Source organism: Cucumis sativus, chromosome 5, assembly GCF_000004075.3.
Source record: "Cucumis sativus cultivar 9930 chromosome 5, Cucumber_9930_V3, whole genome shotgun sequence".
NCBI classification, from domain to species: domain Eukaryota; kingdom Viridiplantae; phylum Streptophyta; class Magnoliopsida; order Cucurbitales; family Cucurbitaceae; genus Cucumis; species Cucumis sativus.
The window spans coordinates 27,312,358-27,330,372 of NC_026659.2; the positions used below are offsets into that span (position 1 = coordinate 27,312,358).

Here is an 18,015-nt window from a genome sequence, read left to right on the forward strand (position 1 = left end):
AACCATGCATTTAAAGTCATAATAATTGTGTCCAGTAATAAAATTACACTACAAATCATTTGACATCCCAACTACAAGTTGAATCGATTTTGGTTTTACCAGTTTTTATAAAAGTCATAAGTTGATATGACAGCTTCTTAATACCTTTATCATCCTTAACATTTGATTAAAAATGACATAAAAATAAAATAGATTTAGAAAAGACTCATGATAGCTAGATTTTTAAATTCAACAATCAATTTCCAACCTTTGACCAAGGTTGGATCGATTTCAAAAGTTTTATTATATTTTTGTGTCCAACTTTCTATTACCATATTCTTATATTTTTAATATACAGTAAATAACGTGAATGATGTACACACAACATTTAAGTACACATTATCAAACATTGAGTTTAAAGTTTATAGATGTATCAAAAACTATGAAAATGAAAACTAAAGGAAAATTAATAGTCAAGGTAAAACTTCAACTTATTTCCATCTTCTTCAACTTTTCATATTATAATCATAATCTCTACTTTTCACATTTATCATCTAATTTCATATTTTTTTCTTTTATTGGAGAAAACCATCTAGTTATTCTACACTATAGAAACTATTAGGATGTTTTAAATTCGTTACGGTAACACTACGATTTTGACTATAAATTTAGAGAATGACAATATATAATCACTTATTTAATGACATTGTTTTGTAATATAAAACATTCTCTCTAATCGGTTAACAAATATATTGGAAACTTAGTGCATGTTGAGTTATTAACATTTATTTAGTTACTCAAACGGCCAGCCACTATCTAATAAATTAAAAAGAAGATAGCTAAGGAACAATAAATAAGGAAGGGACACTTTTTGTTAGTGCGCAGTTTTGATAAGCATCTATATATCTAAGATTGCCAATCTCAAACGTTTCGACACACAATTAAAAACTAGAGCTTTCTATCTCAATCAATGGGGCAAGTTGGCAGCAAAATTTAGATATATACATCTATAAAAAAAACAGATTAATAGGTATTTAATGTATAACGGCCAACTACAAAAAAATATAAAAGAGAAAGAAAATTCAAATCACAATTCAGCAGGACTTTTTATTTGTAATATATATGTGTTTTTCTTTAATATACCCAACTAGATTTTAGGGCAAATTAAGGAATCATTTATTTTTCAAGTAACGCCCAATGTGATTGTAAAGTGACAACTCCATATTCAATCATACATGATGTTTTTAATTAGACTCTTATTATATAGTTTTTTATAATTTCTTTCTTTTTTTTAATAAAAATTATATGTAATAATTTATATATAGGCTGTTCTCTCAAACACTCATGTGATGTAGGGTTGTCTTCTCTAAACATATAAATAAAAATGGCTGTGATTAATTTTTATATGCTTAAGAAGATTAATTGATTAAAGAAGAAAAAAAGAGGATATGGATCTTGTAGGACAAAATTAATTGAATAAGCTTAATTACCTCAAACAATGACCATTATCATCATTTGTATAGATGTTAAGGAGTGTAATATAACATAAAACCAATCAACATGAATATTTGAATAATATAATAGAAAAACACAAATAATAGAAGTGAAAATACTCTTGGTTTTGTTACCAACTATTAAATGTTGAACATCAATATCTTAATATAGTTATCAATTATCACGAAATAATTGTCCAAATAAATCTTATATATACATACTTTTTTTATATTAAAAATTTTATTTAATACTTTGATTAATACGAAGATATTTAAATTATGTTTTAACGATAACATGTGAAATTACAAAATCAAATCTATAACTTTGAACTCGATAATATAAATATCATGTCAGTTGAATTATGCTTATTTTAGATGCATTATCAATATTAAAAGAAGTAGGGGATCATGCTTATGAAGTTGGACCATATACGAGATGTGGTGAGGTGTTGTTTTAATTGCTAGGCTGGTATCCTTGGTCCACGTACAACTACAAGATCTTCAAAACTTATAAACTCCAAATTTCTTGTACATCTCCCACCTTTCATTGCTCATAAATGACTTTAATTTTCTTTTCCTATGAACAAACCCTAGACTCACTCTATAAATATATAAAATTTTCTTTCTTTCATTATTAAAATTTCTATGTTTGTAAATAAATTTACTGTTTCTTACTTTAAATTCACTATATTGATTTTTATTTTTATTTTTTTGAAAAAAATTCAAAATACTTCTCTTCAAAATGTAATACCCCATAAATAAATAGTTTTCTAAGAAAAAAATAGAAGATATTCAATATGTCTGTTATCTAATAGTCCATAAATAGTTTCTTCATTTATTTGATTGGTATAGGTTGGATTAGTTTATTTTAATTTACTATAAATCAATCCAAAACTCAAGGTAAGACGTGCTTTAGTTCAACAATATGTATGACACTGCTAAAATTATAATCTCTATAGTTAATTAAGGATACACATAATAATGTCAGTTAACTTTTATAATTAACTTAGATTATTGTTAGGGCTTCATCCTAAGTCCTAACATTTTGAAATTTTACTCTCCATTGTGAAATATGAGTAGATGATTAGTTCATAATATGGTGGGTATTTCTCTTGAATTATTATTGCCTTTTCTAGTTACGCATGTACATCAGCATATCAATATTCTCTTTTGTCTTTTTGATATTAGACAATCGACAATTGCAATTATTTTTGTCCTATGTCACGTTGTGAACATAAATTTCCTTTTGGACAATTTTGTTTTTGTGTGTAGGGATTAGTATATTTCCCTTCATTATTCTTCACTAAGTTCTTTCTTACTGCATGGTTTTTGGTTAATCTTTTTACTCTAAATATCAATTTACTGTGGTTTATTAACAATATTTTAATTATATATACACAATGTTATGTTGTGTGTGATAACAATATTCCAAATATATTTACAATGATATGATATTCTTCATTTTTGATATTATATTATTTTGTGGTTTTGCTTTTGGTTTTACCCCACAAAATACCTAATACTCAATAAGATAGTTATCTTTACTTATATAGTAAATAATCATCTCCTTATTCTATCTAATATAGGACTTTGGCCGTATTTGATCAACAAGTAGTGCATCGATAAAAAAATTTATGAGAAAATCGAAAAGTGAATATACGAGATGAGATTCAAACTTGACACTAAAACGGGTTGGAACATGTATTAACCACCAACCACCAAGTTACTACAATTATTTTTGTATTATATGATTTTTTCTATATATATATTATCTAAAGAGTAAAAAATTAAAAGGGTTTGAATCCCTGACTAACAAGTTAAATTTGTAGGTGCCTATAGAGGTGGAGAGAGATGAATTCATTACTATTAGAAACAATATGTATAGGACACAACTATTTATTATTACTAAGAGATGAGTTGATATCATTAATTCATTATTGTTTGAATCCGATGGCACAATCCTATATATACAACAAAGTAAGTTGAACCACGAAAAGTATAGGGCAGAACTAATTGGGTAAAAGGACTCCAAAACTTTGGGCACATACACATAACCACCACGTTTACATATGTTTTCGGGTATAATATAATTGCAAAGATTTATAACAAAAACATTATGCATTTATTCATAGCCAAACTGACATGAGTCATTTCTTGCACATTATATCATTTATGAAGAGTAGGTAATGTAATTTTGTGTCACTTTTTTTTTTTTTGTTGTGTAATTATGACATGTATGTTATATATAATATATATATGTTCCCAACTACCAAAGTTATGAGGCACACGTTGGAATGGGAAAAGGCATTACTACCGCATGAACTTTTTGACCCCTAAAAAAAAATGATTCATTTATTTATGGTCATCATGGTAATTATATAGAAAATGATATGTATATTTGAGAGGGTTGTCTAGGTAGAAATTAGAATTTTTTTAATGGTTGAGTAAATAATGTAAGAAATTGAAGTTGGTGTAAAAGAATGACACGTCGGTGATGTGTAAATGAAGAAAAAAAGTGGTATATTGTATTGGTATTTATTGAATTGAAATGGACAGGGCAGTATAGAATATGCATGGGTATAATGAGAATCAGTCAATGTACAAGATGTAAATTGTATTAGTATTTATGTAGAAAAATTGTATCCGTATATTTAGATGATTCATGTAGTTGTTTCAATATTCACACATTTTCAGTATATCTTATCGAATTAAACAAACATTTTTAAAAAAAGTTAAGATGAGTAAAAGTAGGATTAGATGATACGGAAATATAATGTTATGAAAATAATTTATAAACCAACCGACTCTTTGAATGTCATTTATTTCCTTTGCTAACGAATTTGTTGACTCAATTACCCAAAACAAAAATTTGTGCATAGTCTCATTCCCATTGTAATGAAGAATTGACTGGGGATGAGGTCAAACCATAGATCTTTTTAGGGTTCCCATTCCGTGATTAGGGAGGGTCTCCGCTTCGATTCTGATTAGATTTTTAATATGTATTATATATAAATGACGGGTGAATCCAATCTTAAACGAATATTTTGGTCACTTGTACATTCTCTACTGTTATATATTCTTTAATCTTTTAAAATTGTTCAATAAAAAAAGTGAAGCTGCAACTAAGAATGGGATGGGTGTGGTGAGGCAGTTATGTTAATTTTTTCTTATGATCAACCCATTATTTTGATAGTCTACTACTTGTTTACTACGGGTTGTAGGTGGGGGTTAGGTGAATGTACAACATACAAATTCAAACACATTCAATATTATTATTTTAATTTTCCTTCTCTTCTTCTTTTGCTTTAAATTCTATGCTAAAAGAGTCCCTCTCCTATTCACACCCATTTTTAATATCTACACACACTTATTACTTTTTATCCTACAACCTAAACATATGTGAATATTTCAACTTATTCTAACCTTGAAATTTGATCTGATCCCAATAATTGGATTCCATAAAAAATCATCACTTGAATCATTTATATAATATCTATGAAGTAATTTATTCAGATTATTTAACTTAATTCAAGCAAATGCTAGGTGATCTGAGAAATGAAAAATTGCAACAATCATTTTCCCACCAAACCCCATGTCCTGCAAGGCATCCTTCATTTTTGTTGGTGTAAATTGATAGCTACTCCTTTTCCTTTGGTAAGGAATATTATATGAAAATAGGGTAATGAAATGAGAATAGGAAAAGAGGAAAAGAGGAAAAGAGGAAAATAGGAAGATGGTTGGTAAGGGTAGAAAGAGAAATATAGGAAAGTGAATGGGCTTGAGCCCAAAAGTAAAAGAATGGAAATGGACTTGAGTTTTCAATTCTCCACCAACCCCGAGGGGCTACAAAAACGGTGGGATTGGCGCGCGCATTACTTGCGAATCTGAGTAAAAAACGCGTCCATGTTCAAAGACGGAGCCACAATTCTTCATATTTATTTTTGACTTTGTCCTCCATTTCCGTCTTCCTATATTTCTGCCCGTGATTTGCTTATCGATTTTCAAAGCAACCAAGAACCAGCGAGACGGACGGAACGAGGAGATGGGGATTAAGAAGGCCACCACATTGTTGGATGATTTTTTACACAACGCTGGAGGTTGTGCGGTAATTGATGGAGGTTTCGCCACACAGCTTGAGAAACACGGCGCTGTCATTAACGATCCACTTTGGAGTGCTGTTTGCCTCATTAATGATCCTCACCTAATCAAGAAGGTCATCTCTTACAGTATTTGTTGTTGTTCTTGTTCTTGTTGTTTCGGTGCATCACGTTCTCATTCTCATTGTTGCTTGGATTGTATGTGCTATCAGGTTCATTTGGAGTACTTGGAGGCTGGAGCAGATATCTTGGTTTCTTCATCTTACCAGGTTTGCAATGCCAATGGGCTCAGCTTTCTTTGTTTTTGTACTTTTCAATCTGTGATCGCTTTGGAGTGTCTTTTTTTAAAATGTTCTACTCTTGTTTGTTTAAAACTTGATGGTTCGAATTGGATTTTTTAATGACGATGAACAGAACGAGTGAGGATCAAACTGATCACTCCTCTTGAATTGAAATCAATAAGTTCATAATGAACGCTTCTGCCGGTCGTGAAATGATGAACCAAATTTGATCCCCTGTTCATCGAACAGGATCAAATTGGATAAATTTCAATCAACTTAAATGAATTGGATTGAAGTTCTTTCCATGAAGTAACATTTCTGGAAATTCACGTTGTTATAATTAGTGGACCAATGTACAGGAAGCAGACAGTATTTAATATGTGGAAGGTTAATGTTTGTGTGCTTAATAATATCTAACCACATCGGTTTAGCTCCATTGTCAAAATCCCTATTCTAATGTATCATTACCTATGTAAGATATTAAATATCCTGTAAGTTTTCCAATGTTAAACGTTGCAAAATTAAGTGATCAATTCAACAGATTGATTGAATGGCATTTAAAATGACATTTTGTTTGTTATGCTAATGTAAAAGATCTTCATTTTTCCATTTAAAATGAAATTCAGTTTTGTATAACTCAGAATTTGTATATATCAATATTATTGAATTTATATACCCTTTTAGTTTCATAACTTTATTGTTCCGTATTAGAATTCTTTTTACAAGTTTGTGGCTTATAGTTCCTTAAGAATTCCAACAAGCTTTAGGAATTGAAATGTTTTCTGGCTTTATTTCTCATAATTTTTTTTTATAGAAATAATTGCTTCTTTTAGAAATTATAAACAGAATACCAACAAATCAGTATTCAAGCCAGTTAACTATTCTCTCTTGTTGAACATTTTATTCTATTACAGGCCACAATTCCTGGGTTTATATCAAAGGGGCTGTCCGTTGAAGAAGGGGAGTTGCTCTTAGAAAAGAGTGTTAAATTGGCCATTGAAGCTCGTGATAGTTTCTGGGATTCTGTGAAGTGTATCCCAGGGCATAAGTACAATAGGGCTTTGGTTGCAGCATCCATTGGAAGCTATGGTGCCTATCTTGCTGATGGTTCAGAGTACAGGTGAATTTGAAATAATTAGTCACAAGGAGTTTGTAAATATTTGGTATTGACAATTTGATCTAAACCTATTTCTACCTCCCCTCCCCAGTGGGCATTATGGGCCAGATGTAAATGTAGATAAGCTGAAGGATTTTCATAGACGCAGATTGCAGATTTTTGTTGATGCTAGCCCAGATTTGCTTGCTTTTGAGACTATTCCCAATAAGCTGGAAGCCCAGGTTTGCTCCATGCCCATCTTATATCATCTAAATTGTGGTTTAATGATATACTCACTCTTACCGCTGCAGTGATGATACCGCTATAAATTATGTTGTTATGCTTTGGTCTGAGTCATAAAGTATTTCAGCAAACAGCTTACCATATATTTTATAATCTGTTTTGAATTTATAAGTTGTTTATTTCAAGGGATCGAGGTAATTTGATGACCATCTGGTGTGAATGGGGGAACCATGGATCATTAGGTTTTAGTTTATGAATTGCATAATTCATTATCAAAATTCTTTTATGTCAATATTATGATTTCTTTTCAAAATAATAATAATATATATTTTTAGTTAAATCCTGTTCAAGGCTCCGACTTTAAAAATAATCCCACTTTACACTTCCAGATATTCTATTTTAATTCCTAACCCAACCAGAATTCCGATTTAGTTACGAAATGGAAGAAAAAGTAATGTTGCTGATTATTGTCATGAGCATGCCAGGACAATTGTTTCGATTGTTTTTGCTTGGTTTTCTGTCCTCTTTATGATCATGCTTCCAATCAATCTTAACCTCTCCCCCATTCTGGTCTAAAAAATGTAGGCCTGTGTGGAGTTGCTCGAAGAAGAAAACATCCAAATTCCATCCTGGATCTGCTTTAGCTCCGTAGATGGTGAGAATGCACCATCTGGAGAGAGCTTCGAGAAGTGCCTCTATGCGATAAATAAAAGTGACAAAGTAAATGCGGTTGGCATAAACTGTACACCTCCTCATTTTATTGAAGCTCTGATTACAAAGTTCAAAGAGGTAGGAACTAAATCCCTTACAGTTGAGATTTGAAATTGTTTCTTTCATTCAGTGGTTTTGAAACGAAATTGTTCACTACAGTTAACAAACAAGCACATAGTTGTCTATCCGAATAGTGGCGAGGTATGGGATGGAAGATTCAAGAAATGGTTGGTGAGTCAACTTATTCCTCCCTCCCCCACTCTGATATTTCATGGTTTGTGGGCCTACATTATGATATTTCCATTTCTAATTTAGTGTTCTGGTTTTGGTAGCCATCAAATTGTTTTGGTGATGACAAATTCGAATCATTAAGTTCAAGATGGCGCAATTTGGGAGCAACATTCATTGGAGGCTGTTGTCGTACAACGCCATCTACCATCCGAGCTGTATCAAAGGTTTTGAAAGAAAGCACTTTTTAGTGACAACTGATAAAGTTGACTGTCTGTATCTGGATGGGATTTGTTGATTAAAGGGAAAGATTATACTAAAGCGAGGGGCAAGTTGGTCAGTACCTTCAAAATACTTTCTTTGGAATAACTTTTAACCTTTTGTTTTTTAATTTTTTTTTACTAGATTGATGTATTACGGTTTGTACTCCAGACGTACTTGTTGTAGATTTTTACTGTGTCAAACTCCAGGCTAATTATAGAAAAATAGGCTTTTTCTCTTCCTATTTATGATATTCAAATAAATTGAGGAAAAGAAAATTATTACATTTTCAGAGCAGATTTTATATTTTATTTCAAGGAATGATAAAAATCTTAAAGAGCCCATTCAGGACAAGGTAAACTTTGGATACTGGGGCAGAACTTGGAAGTTTATGAGCAGGAAAATAAGAAGTGTCAGAGTTCAAATCCCTTACTGGATTAGGAAATCTATATATATCAGATTTTTTCCCAATATTTCCAATCTTAGTTGCTTATAGAATACTTGCAATTGTGCATAAATATATATATATAAAATCTCGACTGATTTGATCAGCTGGAGCTGGGCTGAGAAAATCTTCTTTTTTTCTGGGAAAAGATAAAAAGTGGAGGAACAATTGTTTATCCTCAATGTAGACTGAGAAGAAGAAGCCGAAAAGTATGGGATTAGACAGAAGGTAATGGATAATGCAATTTGAGATGGGGGGCCCTAAACGAGATCTCAACTTTTAGTTGAACCAAAAATAAAAGTGTCCATTTCACAGAGAGAAAGATGTGTGATGGGTTGGTTTCGGAGTTTTCCTCATCCCCTCTTAATTAGAGTACCCCACAAATTTAGGCAGCCAATCAGAGAAGAAGCCTTTGGATGAACTTTGATCTTTCAACCAATGAAGAAGTGGATAAGGCCCTTCTGTATGACCCACACACTGCAAGTCCCTTTTTTTAGTAAAAAAGTGCCCAAAAGTGCAATTCTTTTCCAGTTGACACCCTTCTCTGTTGTGATTTGTGAATTTAACTGTAAAAGCGCAGTCTGTGGGGCATACCCTTGGCCCCTCGATGGTGTCCTGTTAAAATATTTTCTCGTGAACTTTTTATTAAAAAACTCCAACTAGTAGAAAATATCAGACTCGGTCTCTATGCACAGTGTTCAATTTGAAGGCTGAGAGTTGAGTTTTCAATACAAACTCACATTCTCACCTGAGTTTCTAGTCTACTGACTCTTGACGTTTCTGGTTATTTGAATTAAATGACAACAAGGAAAAGTGTGGAGAGAACAGCAGAGGGAGGCAAGACTGCCAGAGCCTGTGATAGCTGTATCAGCAAGCGGGCTCGGTGGTACTGCGCTGCCGATGATGCTTTTCTGTGCCAAGCTTGTGATGCTTCAGTCCACTCCGCCAACTCCTTGGCACGTAGACACGAGCGAGTTCGTCTTCAAACTGCCTCCTTCAGACCCTCTTCAGACAACTCCTCTGCTGCCTCATGGCACCAGGGCTTCACCAAAAAGCCACGGTCGCCTCGAATGGGAAAGACTGCTCCGACGAGGAAACCATTTCCACAGGTACCGGAGGTTAGTGCTAAAGAAGAATCTGAAGAACAAGAACAGCTTCTCCTTCACAGAGTTCCTGTATTGGGAGCTGATTCAAAGGATGGCAATTTGGCTAGTTTTGTTGGGGAAAAAGAAAGCTCAAATGGTTATCTCTCGTATGATATGGATCCTGCTGAATTCGCAGCTGATGTTGAGAGTTTATTGGGAAACTCGCTTGATAATGAGTGCTTTGATATGGAAGAACTGGGGCTAGTAGCTTCCAAAGACCACTCATTGACAAACGATGATTATTCTTTAAACAGCCATGAAATTATTAAGATTGAACCAGATGAGATAGAGGTATTAACTCCGATGCTCGGCATAGAAGCCGATACGATGAGGGAGCCATTTGAGCTGAACTTTATGGACTTTGGCAGCAATCCGACAACGTGCAGTGAGGAAGATGACAAGATGATGATGGAAGTTATGGCAGTAGTGAAGAACGGTGAACTTGAGATGGAGGAGACAAAGATTGTTAAAAACAAAAAGAAAGTATCATTGAGTTTGGATAGTGAAGCAGTGATTATAGCTTGGGGAAGTAGAGGAACTCCATGGACATCCGGTGATCGACCGAATCTCGACCTCGATTATTACTGGCCGGACTACATGGTTTGCTCCCTTCCCTCTATGATATTTATTAGCTTATGTTATTGTTTTAAGAAAGTTATTTCTATAATAAATGCTGTGTCTGAAAGTGAAGTATGTTTGTATGAAGGGTACGTATGAGAGTGATTGTTACTATCAACCTTATGGGGAGTTTGGCAGCGGAATTGGGCGACAAGCGGTAACCGGAGTCGAAGGAGAGAGAGAAGCACGAGTGTCAAGGTACAGAGAGAAGAGAAGGACGAGATTATTCGCAAAGAAAATAAGATATGAAGTTAGGAAATTGAATGCAGAGAAGAGACCGAGAATGAAAGGGAGGTTTGTAAAGAGATCGTCATGCTTTGCGCCACCACCTTTGCCTTTATTTAATCAATGAATTAGTTATTAACATATAGTATATATATTTTCAATTTGTGCGTGTTTGTAATTTAATCGCCAATTTTGATTTTGTACCCACTAATTTTATACAATAAATGCCTTCCATCCAAAGTTAACGTCAACCCACCATATATTCATCGGAAAATTGGAGCTGAATTCCCTTTCTCCTACATCCTTTGCCTCTCTGGACAACATTAATTGAAAGCTTTATAGTTTAATGTTATCCCAGAATGAAACCTCAACTAACATTTCTTTTCAATAACGTGGGTGGAGAGATAGGGTTCATACTACCACACTTAATGTCACTCAAGTGTTTATTTCTGTATCTGACAAAATTAAGTTGGTGTGAACAACCCATCAAATAATTTGACATTAATCAGTTGATTGGTTTCTTCTTTTTGTTTCTCTCTTGCCAAATTGCAAAAACTACCTCCGTGTTTTAGTTACTTTTAACTCACAAACATTTGTACTAATGGAACAATATAGATCCTTTACATTTTCAAAATTTGGAGCTAGAAAAGTTAAGAGTGTTTGACATTCGACCCCCAAGTTAGATGAGAATGTATGGTCTTCCAATATAGATGATGAGTGTATGTGGACCCATGTAATAAAGTTCTAAAGACTTGTACCTCTTTCCAAATTATGTCCCAATATCAATTTTGATCTTTCCTTTTCAAAGAAACAAAAATTCCAATTTTATTTCAATTTTTTCGAAACCTCGAACCTTCCTTTATATATTTATTTTTCATTTCAATTTAGATGGATAAGGTACTTCATATGATTGGTTAAATTTAACTTATTGAATAATGAATGAGAAAAATATCTACTCCTTGAATCTAACTAGATAGGGTTAAATTTAAATTTAAACTTTTTTGAAACTATGAATTTACCTTTTGTAAATTGAATTACCACTCTCCAACAAATAAAAGCACATCTTCACATACAAATATCTTCTTATTGTAAAATTGGATATTTGATTTTCTCATATAAAATTGTTGTAATAAGAAAAGTATACACACCCAAAAAATCAACACCATTCTATTCTAGGACTAGTTGGTTGTTCATCCACAGAATTCGTATCCAATAGTGTATTTCCATTTCTTTCATAGTCATGGACCATAGTTGGTGACCACTACTTATATTAATTTTTAGAATAATAATTAAGTATATAACAACATTTTAAAAAAAAATTATAAATATAGTAAAATCTATAAATGAGTATCACAAATATAGTGAAGTTTATTAATAAAAAAAGTTTATCACATATAGACTTTACTTATGCTATATAGCAAATATAGCATAAGACTTATATTGTTGTAGAATCTTATGATTTATTTTAGTGATATAGTTTGAAAATTTTTGTTACATTTGCAATTTTTTAAAAATGTTGCTATATATTTAATTAGTATTTCTAAAATCGTTCTGGAGTTAGTTTTAATTTTTTTTTTTAGAAATGTCGAAGTAGGAGTAAGCATCAACATTAAAAAAATCAATCGAAACCAAGCAAACTGACACTCGATTGTCGATTTTTATGAAAAACAGTCGACTGTCAGTTTAAGAAATAACTTTTGAAAAACCAATTCAACACGTTCAAATTTATATTATCCTCCGTCGCTTCCCTCCATCCATTGTTGGTTAGTCGTCCGTTGGCTTCCCTCCCTCTAATCACTTTCCTCTGGCTTTGGCAAGGGTTATTGTCCTTTGTGTCCTTTCCAAAAAAAAAAAGGCAAGAAAACCTAAATTAGAAACCGACTTGCAGTTCAATCGATTGATTCAAGCTTTTGTTCAAAACCGCCCAGCCAGACACCCTATGCCAAAGAACATATCAACTCGCAGTTCGGGCCGATCAAGAGTTTGAACTCATTGCCAACAATAATAAAATGAGAAGTTGGAATGGATAACCATTTCAGCAATAATAATTAAGGATATAGCAAAACTTTAAAAAAATTGCAAATATAGCAAAACTATAACTGATAGATTTGTATCGTTGATACACTTCGTATGGTCTATCAGTGATAGAACAATATTTACAACATGTTGATAGAATCAATGATAGAATTTGACAAATTTTGATATATTTACAAATTTTTTAAAATGTTGGTATATACTTAATTATTGTTAAATTTTCAACTACTCCTAATTAAATTTATTCTCGACCCAGGCCATCAAGCCCAGAAAACTCGGCCCAAAATGAATGAAACCCGAAAGAGGGCCCATAAGAATTTAGAACAGTTATACATATGCTTTTCTTTTGGTTGTTTTATTTCATTCAATACAACTTATTTATATCTTCTTTTCCCTAACTATTAAAAAAGAAGAAAAAAATACAACCTTGAGTTTACTAATTTATATACATTATATGAATATTTTTTTATACAAATTGGAGTAGGTTGGTCATAGAATGAAAAACTTGTAAACAAACCATGGACATCTGTGTTATCTATCCATACATCATCTACGCTATTGCTTTTAACATAGAAATTGAGTATGAAATTAAGGGAAGTCTAGAATCTATTGGAAATAGAAATTAAAAATGAAATGTATACATATTTGTAATGTGTAACAAGAGGTAAATAGGACCAATTTAGACACTAAAACTATATAAGTTTTATTATAATGCTTTTTTACAATATATTCTATACATAAAGAAAAAGAAAAAGAAAAAGATGGAAAATTTGCAAAGGCACAATAAATAAGAATAACTGCCTTGTGCATGGAATACACATACATAGCCCTCATCTTCATCACATTGCCACCTGTTCAGTGTCCACAATCCAATTCTTTTTCCAAATTATTATTTTTTTTTTTTTTTTTAACTCTCTTATATATGTGATATAATTTTTAATTCTCACTTTTTCTTCCCTTACTGAGCCGATTTAAGAGTCAATTCCAGCTCAACGTCGTCGGCCTTCTCAAACCGGCTTCCATTGCTCACATCCCGGCCCGCTTCATCAAAACTAGACCCAATTCCTAAGTCATGATCCGGCCCGGGTTTTGGTTTGGTTCGATGATCAGGCTTCTTGAACCGGCTACGACCCTTGACCTTGAGAAGATCGCCGGAAGCAGCCAAATTGGGTTCGTTACAAACGTGGCGAATGTCGCAGCATTTGAGGGAAAGGTTACCGTTGTTTGACGGCGGCGTATCTGGTTCGACGTTCATGGATCCGTTCAAGACGGCGTCGACGGCTGCCTGACAACGTTCCCAGTCGCCGGAGCACAGCAATCCAACAGAACCGTACACCGGATTCACCATCCGACCGCACGCCTCGTACAGCAATGACTTGAAAATGGCTAAGAAAAACACAACAGGAAGACAACTTCAATGTTATATATCACCAACATGACAACAGTCTCCTCAAATAATTAATGTGCTTTGATTCATAAACTTAGCAAATCAATGCGTTATGATTAAAAATCCTACAATAGTAATTAAAGTATGAAAGAGTTTTAGTACCATGGAAAAAGTCTAGATTAAATCTACGCATAATTCATTAATAATTCACAATAACTTATCAGCTTAAATTTTTCAATGTCCTCTTGATTGTATCTTCTGTAAAATTTAATTATATTAATTGTTATTTTAACATTTAAATAGTATATTTTTCATATTAACATTATGAAATTTGTTAACGTCCAACCTGCTTTTCAAAAGAAAAAAAAACCCACCATCCTCTCCAACATTTTACATATTTTAACTTTTTTAGTTATATATGTATAATAAAATCAACGGTGAAAAGGGAAAAAAAGAGAGGAAGAAAAAGGAAAAAGAGAAGAAATTATATATACCAGGGCGGAGGTGTTGGGCGGCGGCGGTGATGAGGTTGAAGAGGCCGGCGCGGCCATAAAATTTGGCGAGAAAAATGGTGGCGTTGGCTTGAGAATCGGAGGAGGGAATCCATTGAAGACAAGGTCTAATTATACAGTCGTCGCTACATCCTTTACGAAGAATCCGACACCCATTGCAACTCATTCTCATGCCTAATTATTATCTTTTTCTTTCTTAAATTTTATTTTCAGATTGTTTATAAAAGAAGTAGGAGTAAAGCAAATTAATGGAAGAACAAAGCAGAAGAGGGGTATCTATTTATGAATCTAAAGAAAATGAGGGCATTCAAGGAATTTCCTCATATCATCAATTCTACTCCATTGAGCCACTGATTTTATTGATAAATAAATAAATAAGTGATTTTTGAAGGAGCTCTTCAAAGTGGGTTTTTGTCTTATTAAAAATTAAGAATAATATACATTTATATTTGATGTATGCAATGCAATGTAGTGTAATGTATGTGTATTTATGAATGAGTTTTAATTATAATGGGAGAAATTAAATAAATAATTAAAAGAGAAGCACAGCAAAGCAAGTAGAAATGTGGAGGGCATGCAGTGGCTATGTTTTATTCTCTATATTCAAAAAGAAATTAAAAAGAAAGTGCTTAATGGGAATGTGATGAGTGATGATGGGTTGTTGTGTTATATTATGTGTTCTAGAAGAACACTACTCTTTACTCTTTATTGCATTTTACCCCCACAAAACCAAAATACAATAATTTACATTTACCATCACCTTTTTTGCTTTCCTTTCTTCTTCTATCTTAATAATTTACATTGACTCAACCACTACTATATACTATAAGTATTATATCAACTTCCAGTTCTAAGATGACTTGACTTTTGAAAAGTTGATATCAAAATTTACCAATAGATAGAATTCAAAATTATTGTTTCTCAGGGCTGAAATGAAATATCATATCATTTCGATTTTTAAAATGATGAAACGTATTTTGCATGATATGTAATTATGATCGAAAGAAAAAACATACAAAAAGAAGAAAGAAAGTAATAAATTAGCTAAAGTTAAAGTTATATCATAATAAAGGAGAGACGACTTCGAAAAATTGCATGCTTATACAAGTGTATAAGCCTACGAGATCATGTAGCGCGTGTAGAAAATCGTAACCGACTGCGAGCGTTTTAGAATCGTGTACAAATTAGGTTGGTTTATTTAATTGAAAATGAGTAAATAGTCCATAAATTGCGAAATGCAGAGCCCTTGGAATTTAGAAACCACTAAAGTATGCAAATGGTTTTTGTGGAAATGAATGGGAGAAGTTAATTAAGTAAGAAGTGGTTTCCATTTTTTGGGCGAATGACTTTGATTCTTTGATTAATGTGAGGATTTTGTTGTTTGATTAAACTTGATATTGTGACGTGTTGGTAGGAGAAGGCTTTATTACAATCAATTCTTTTTTGTTGGATTTGCTAATTGAAGCAAAATTATAGTTTCATGCCCTAAATGCATATGGTCTCTTGAAATATATGTGTGCAATTTAGGTTTAATTACCTTCGAATTACGTGAACAATGCTAAATTTAGAAAAAGACTAATCACTTTATAAAGTAGAGTTGATTTTTATGTGGAGTTTGTGAATAAGGCAATGAGTTTTAGTTTCATTATTAGAAATTGAGTAGTTGGCAAAATAACAAAAAAACGTATATAGGTTTCCACCGACACTAGCGTGATATATGCATAAGGAATCTTAAAGTTAAATTATTTTAGGTTTTTCTTTTGAAAAAGTAAAACTGACATCATGTTTTAACGTTACAATACTTTTTGAGTTGTCTTCACCTGATCAGTTATTTGTCTAGTTGGTATCCATAAACGCACTCATCTTAAGTTCAAAAATAAGAAAATGAAAAAAAAATATCATATTGTCCATCTCTAGACAAAAATATTTGTTACTCGAGTTCACACAAGTATTTTTTTTCTTCATGTATTCCATTTTAGTTATGATCATTACACTACTCGAGACATAGCTATATCATCTTCATATCTTTCGTTTCAATTGATTTGAACATTTAGTTTCATATTATACAAAGCTAGCAAACTCATTCTCATTCCGTCCCTTGTCTAATTATCTATCCTTGCAAGATTTTAAAGATAAAATTGACATGGATTAAGGCAAGAATCCTTGATTAGAATTTTCTTTCAAGTAAAAGTTTACTCATATCAAAGAAATTCTTTTGAAAACATTTAAATAAATGGTTAAATTTTAATTTAAGAAAAAAAATATCTACGAACATAAATTTAATACAGATTTAAGTAGAAACAATATAGTATTACAATTATCCATGGATAGCTCGATCAAAATATTATATCCTTGAGTTCGTAGCAACAACAAAAAATGATCTAATTAACTCGAGTATCTTCCATGAATCTCGAAATTAAAAGATTCAATCTCCTACAACGATGCCTTTTCCTCGACACCCCCTTATTCTCCACCTAAAGGGAGATGCTGTTTGCGGAAAGAGTGGACGTTCAAATTAATGTTTGTATCAAAGGGCTATTTCATCCATTTTGGGCCGTTAGTTGGTTCGCTAATCTATCAAAATGAGCGGCCGAAAATATGGTCCACTAATCCAACAGTGGGCCTATGGGCCGTCTACCCAAACCAAACCCCGTAGTCCAAATCTTTTTGGATAAAATAGGAATGATAGGCCATTCCTATTTGTATTTAGTTTCATAATATAAAATATGCTATTGCATTTTGAATAAAGGTAATTCATATTCACACCTTACATATTTTAACTCTAATATTTAATATTCAACACTCCAACCAATATTAATTTTATATACCTACCAATCATATCTCATAAATACACGTCAACATACCAATTTAATCATTTAACAACATTCACAAAATTTATTCTTATCCACATACTTAAACTTTTACGAAAATTAGTCTTTTAAAATTGTACGAGACTACGTGATTTAAGAAAATTTTGTGTTCAAGTCCTGCATTGTTGTTACGAGTGTTATTGATATATAATTAAATTTACTTTTAAGTAGTTTAAGGAGATTTGTATTTAAGCTTTATGCAATGTTATTTTGTGGAACATTATTCTTTTTCATATTTGAAGTCGGGTATGTAAGTGAAAACTTTAAGCTAAATTTACCATTATTTTAACATTGGAGAAGTTGATAAAATTAGAAGAGAATTAGGTGGGTCTATTATAATATTAAGTTACTCATAATTTATGAGAAGACAACGAATGATTTTATTATCTT

General features: G+C 32.2%; 3 protein-coding genes across 4 annotated transcripts; 2 read left to right on the top strand and 1 right to left on the bottom strand.

Annotated features, from left to right (window-relative positions):
• Positions 1-5,318: 5,318 nt before the first annotated feature.
• On the top strand, positions 5,319-8,633 carry LOC101218830 (homocysteine S-methyltransferase 1). 2 transcript variants are annotated; one of them, XM_004135044.3, is made up of 7 exons: positions 5,332-5,685; positions 5,782-5,838; positions 6,765-6,970; positions 7,059-7,188; positions 7,775-7,978; positions 8,060-8,131; positions 8,233-8,633. In XM_004135044.3, the coding sequence occupies exons 1-7, from the start codon at positions 5,515-5,517 to the stop codon at positions 8,377-8,379; spliced, it is 987 nt and encodes a 328-aa protein (XP_004135092.1). In that variant the 5' UTR covers positions 5,332-5,514; the 3' UTR covers positions 8,380-8,633. The 2 variants fall into 2 exon arrangements, with proteins under 2 accessions (XP_031741681.1, XP_004135092.1); XM_031885821.1 differs by lacking the exon at positions 8,060-8,131 and having other exon boundaries at positions 5,319-5,685.
• Positions 8,634-8,813: 180 nt separating this feature from the next.
• Positions 8,814-11,107, top strand: LOC101212689 (zinc finger protein CONSTANS-LIKE 6). Its single transcript, XM_004135354.3, has 2 exons — positions 8,814-10,579; positions 10,686-11,107. The coding sequence occupies exons 1-2, from the start codon at positions 9,632-9,634 to the stop codon at positions 10,947-10,949; spliced, it is 1,212 nt and encodes a 403-aa protein (XP_004135402.2). The 5' UTR covers positions 8,814-9,631; the 3' UTR covers positions 10,950-11,107.
• Positions 11,108-13,534: 2,427 nt separating this feature from the next.
• On the bottom strand, positions 13,535-15,014 carry LOC101212446 (LOB domain-containing protein 40). The gene is made up of 2 exons (XM_004135353.3): positions 14,738-15,014; positions 13,535-14,242 (listed from the first exon to the last, which is right to left on the bottom strand). Exons 1-2 carry the CDS (start codon positions 14,925-14,927, stop codon positions 13,815-13,817), a joined length of 618 nt encoding a protein of 205 aa, XP_004135401.1. The 5' UTR covers positions 14,928-15,014; the 3' UTR covers positions 13,535-13,814.
• Between the last annotated feature and the right edge of the window lie 3,001 nt (positions 15,015-18,015).